General features: G+C 44.8%; 1 protein-coding gene across 3 annotated transcripts in view; it reads right to left on the bottom strand.

The window, feature by feature from the left end:
• Nucleotides 1–4,277, bottom strand: part of NONO (non-POU domain containing octamer binding) — a 13,481-nt gene extending 9,204 nt beyond the window's left edge. The window contains exons 1-3 of one of the 3 annotated variants that reach the window (XM_031056037.1): nucleotides 4,050–4,277; nucleotides 1,255–1,475; nucleotides 1–267 (exon numbers count right to left, since the gene is read on the bottom strand). The exon at nucleotides 1–267 is cut by the window's left edge and continues 20 nt beyond it. In XM_031056037.1, the coding sequence (XP_030911897.1) occupies nucleotides 1–267; nucleotides 1,255–1,475; nucleotides 4,050–4,209 (648 nt within the window). In that variant the 5' untranslated portion in view covers nucleotides 4,210–4,277. The remainder of the gene's footprint in view (nucleotides 268–1,254; nucleotides 1,476–4,049) is intronic. The other 2 variants (XM_031056039.1, XM_031056038.1) reach the window with 2 other exon arrangements.
• Nucleotides 4,278–4,286: the final 9 nt, after the last annotated feature.

The raw sequence follows: 4,286 nt of genomic DNA, 5'->3' as shown, positions 1-4,286 counted from the left end.
CAGAGCTTTCCTAGCAGCAGGCTTCCCTGAGAACTCCACAATGCCTTTCCCAGAGGATCGTCCTCTGTCATCCACAATAACCACAGCCCTTTCCACCTGGCCAAACACTGAGAAGGCTTCCTCCAGGAGCTCATTGGACACAAACTGAGGCAGGTTCCTGACTGTCAGCGAGGCGCTGTGGCAGGCAAAGCGCACTCGGAGCTGCTTCCCACGCAGAGGCATGTTGTCCAGTTCCACCTTGGCAATCTCTGCCAGGGTGCGAGTTTCCTGCAGATAAAAACAGCCTGCATTAAAGCTCCCAGAAAGGCATGGGATTAAACACAAGCTTATTTCTCCGTAACAAGTACTTCTGAGAGAAATAAATTAATCTCGTGCCAAAAAGCACAGCTATTCCTTATCATGAATGACTGAACAGCCAGAGTTTGGGGGTGGGGAGAGTGAGAAATACATAACAAATACCTAAGCTTAGTCCAACAGCTGGTGTGAAGTAAGCAAACAATGAAATTTTCATTATGACACATAATTATATTAAGGCTAAAAAGCACCTTTTTTTCAAAAAAACTAATACATTTTGAAGAAACAACTAAGATTCATCTGTTAAGCAAGTCTGATAAGGAAATGCTGACAGTATGACAATCCATGAAAGACCTTCTATACCCCTTTCGCACCTCTCATGCCACTTTCCCACTCATTTAAGTAACTACCAAGCACCTGCACTACATAAAAGTGGCCCAGATATGGCTGTGGGAACCTCACCCACTCACCTCAGGCTTTCACAAAGGTGGTGCATGAGCCACAAAAATCTAAGAACCACTCTATGGTGGTAGCTACTTCCCTTTCAGACACACTTCAACGTGATCATCTAGAGATCCCCTAGCCCAAGAGCATTAATCATGCCAGAAATGCTGCATGACAAACCATGCCCATAGGAATTCCATATTCCAGAAATAGAAAAGTTCACTTTGTCTATAATAGCATCACATTCACGGGAGTTCTTTTCTGCTTTCTACTAGTTGATTTCAGAATAAATTTATCAGTGCTCACATAACTGCTGCCACAAGCTGCCTAAACTCACATCTCTCTTAAAAGCAAGCCCTAGACCAACCACTTGGAATCTAATCCCATATTCCAGGTTACTAAAATCATCAGCAGGTGTAATCAGCAAGACATCAGAACATCTACTACTTTCAATTAGCAATAGTGCTCCATCGTGAGCCATCACCACAGAACTCCCCAAAATGCCAGGTCACTCACCAGCCTGATAAAACCAAAGCCTTTGTCCTTGTGTATGAAGACTTCCCCTGCCTTGCCATACTTCTCAAACAACTTTCTCATCTCTTCCTCTGTAATATCTGGGGGCAGATTCCCCACAAAGAGGCGGCTTCTTTGGGTGAAGGTCTTTTCACCAGGTTTCCGGAAATTCTTCAGGTCAATAGTCAGGCCTTCATCTGAGGGGAATAAGGTACACAGCTGCTCTACAGTTGGGGGGATAAATTTTATTAGGTTTCATCACAGTGACCACAGAGACACAGGATAATACAGGTAACACACCCGTTCATTTTGGTCTTAAGCCTCTCCAGCCATCTCTCCAGCAAAAAGGGAGTTTTATGTTTTATTTCAGACTGGCCCCATAGCTTTTCTTAAAGAAAACTGAACCTCAGTGCTCATTAACACCAGTGAATTGGAGAAAACAACACACTACAGCTTGAAATAGCATCAAATATTTCACTCAAACTTTTTGAGATCTGGTCAAGGCAACTGGCTGGCCCACCAAAAAAAAAACAAAGAACAACTGCAGTCACAACACAGGATTTTGCTATTAGAACACAAATAATTAGAGAAAAGGCCACAGTTTAGCCAGAAAACAGAATTTTACTCAAAAACACAAAAAAACAACTCCAGATATCTAGAAAAAATATGAAAATAAGGGGAAATTTTGTTCAGACAGATAACATTTCAGATAGCTGTCATTCTATGAGATGGGTTCCAGAGGATGGGTTTCCAAGCTGAAGAGAAGGCTGGAATAGTTAAAATAGTGGGGAAAAACACCAACCCAAAAATTTAAAAAAACCCTACCATATAGGTGAGCCCTCAGAAAAATTACAAGCTTACTTACAAGAAAAAAATCCCTATTCAGTAAGTTCTCCTAGAAGGGATTTTTAAAGTTGGAAAAGACCTCTGAGATCAAGTCCAAGGTTAAAATATTTTCTGAGCTGTCCAACAGAAATAAACACAAACAGTAACATTCTCAAATCCCCACAGGCAAATACAATCTTTAACCCTTAATTCAGCAAGAGTCCTGCATGATCCTGAAAGCTCTGTTATGTGCCAGACACAGGGATGGATTTAGCATCACTTTATCACTCTGTGCCCCATTTTCTTAAACACACATGGAACTTAACCACAGAGGACTAGAGGGCACAGAAAGCAACTCCTTTGCTTTGCAGAGGACACAAGTCATGGTCACACATAAGAAATAAACTGTGAACATCAATGGCTTGATTCCAGTTACAAAGCAGGGCACTAAATGAGAGAGACTGTCCATGAAAAGACAATGCAAGGACAACCCTTTGATAGGAGTAAGCACACCTCCATAGCCAACACTAAATAACCAGACTGAGAGTGTGCCCAGAGAAGAGCAGTGAGAGTAAGTTATGTACTTCACAGAGCAAAGGTGCAGGAGTAAAACGTTTTGCCTTGTTCGCAGCATTTCCATGAGTATTTGGGAATCAATTGCAAGGGCTGTGGATACAACACGAGGTACTTGGACAGAGTTACACTCAGGGGTACACAGAGTACCACTGTTCTGCCTCAGGAGATCCATGCAAAGGAGTGAGACTCACTCACTCACTCCAAGCTGATTCCTGTGGGAATTCCCCAGTACAGCTGTACTGTTATTGTTTACAACCTGACTGGAACCGGCTGCTCTGCCACTCTTGTCTGTTATAGTCTGGGAACTGAAAAAGAGCCTGTTCAACCCCACCACTTGACAAAAACATGCTGGATTTTTACCAGCCCAGTATATTTGACACAAAAACCCCCACTCTGAGGAATCACACAAAATGCACAGGTGACTTCTACGCATTTTTGTTTTGAACAGCCAAAGTGTCCAGACTTTAAAAAAATTAAAAATCCACATCTAATTAAATTAAAGCACTCTTTTCCTCCCCAAAAATGCTAACGGAGATGTCTCGCCACTTCTAAACCATCAGGTTAGATCAGTTCAGGCCCCTGAAGCCATTAACCTGTTCTGTCCCAGCTCACAAGCACCCGCTGAGGAGTGCCACTCCACACTGACCAGGAAAACCCAGAAACCCGCTGGAGCAGAACGGCTTTCAGCAATGTCAACTGGCATTAAATAATGAGTGAAGCTGGGCATCTCCTAGTTCCTCATTATAAAAAAAAAAAATCAGTCTTAAGAGGTGTCTGCAGATCTCTGCAACAACGTTCTCACTACAACATAATCTTCACCGATTCTGATTTCTGCATAATCTAGTAATTGCTCTAGCAATCAAGCTTCTTAACTTTCTAGCTTCCTAAGAAAACCTGTATTGAGAAGCCATCTGTTATGCCCGGGGAAAAAACAGGAATCAAACAATGAAACACAGAGCTCCCTATATTCGCGACGCTTAAAGACACACTGTCAAGAACGCACTGATTTTCAAACTGTAAGAGATCTTTCCCTGGGATTTTGAGACAAAGACAGAACCTCTATATTGCCTGCCCTGATTCTGGGAATGCAAGAAACTCACGAACACAAAAAACTTACGAACAAATGCCACAGGACTCGCGCGTACCCACGAGCGGACTGAGCAAAACCAAAAGAAAACCCACGAACACAACCCAGGCGCAATTAAACCCGCAGTTTCCAACAAGGAGAAAAAACTGATACAGCAGGAGATGCTGCAGCCTGCTTGGGAACCTAAGGATTTATTGTTTTAACTTGGAAAACCGGGCTCCTTTTGTTCCTGCCGAGACCTGTTGCACGCCCGAGGGCCGCAGCTAACCCGAGGTTTCCCGCTGCACCGAAGCGGTCGCTCAGCGCCTACCCAGAGCGGGGCCGGGCGGGCCCCCGCGGCGGGCCCGGGACTCACTCTGGCTGTTGGCCTGTTGCCCGTTCGCGGGGATGGACGGCGGTGGGTGCTGCTGGTGCTGCTTGCGCGGAGCGTGGTTCTGCTTCTCCATGTTGAAGCCCTTGTTGCCCTGCATCTTCCCCACCTAAAAGCAACACGCGCACAGTCGGGAAGCGGCCCGGAGCTCGGTCCCGACTGGCTCCCGCCGGCCCG

This window comes from Geospiza fortis, unplaced genomic scaffold (assembly GCF_000277835.1).
Source record: "Geospiza fortis unplaced genomic scaffold, GeoFor_1.0 scaffold157, whole genome shotgun sequence".
Classification (NCBI taxonomy): Eukaryota; Metazoa; Chordata; class Aves; order Passeriformes; family Thraupidae; genus Geospiza; species Geospiza fortis.
This window is presented reverse-complemented; position numbering and strand designations above follow the sequence as displayed.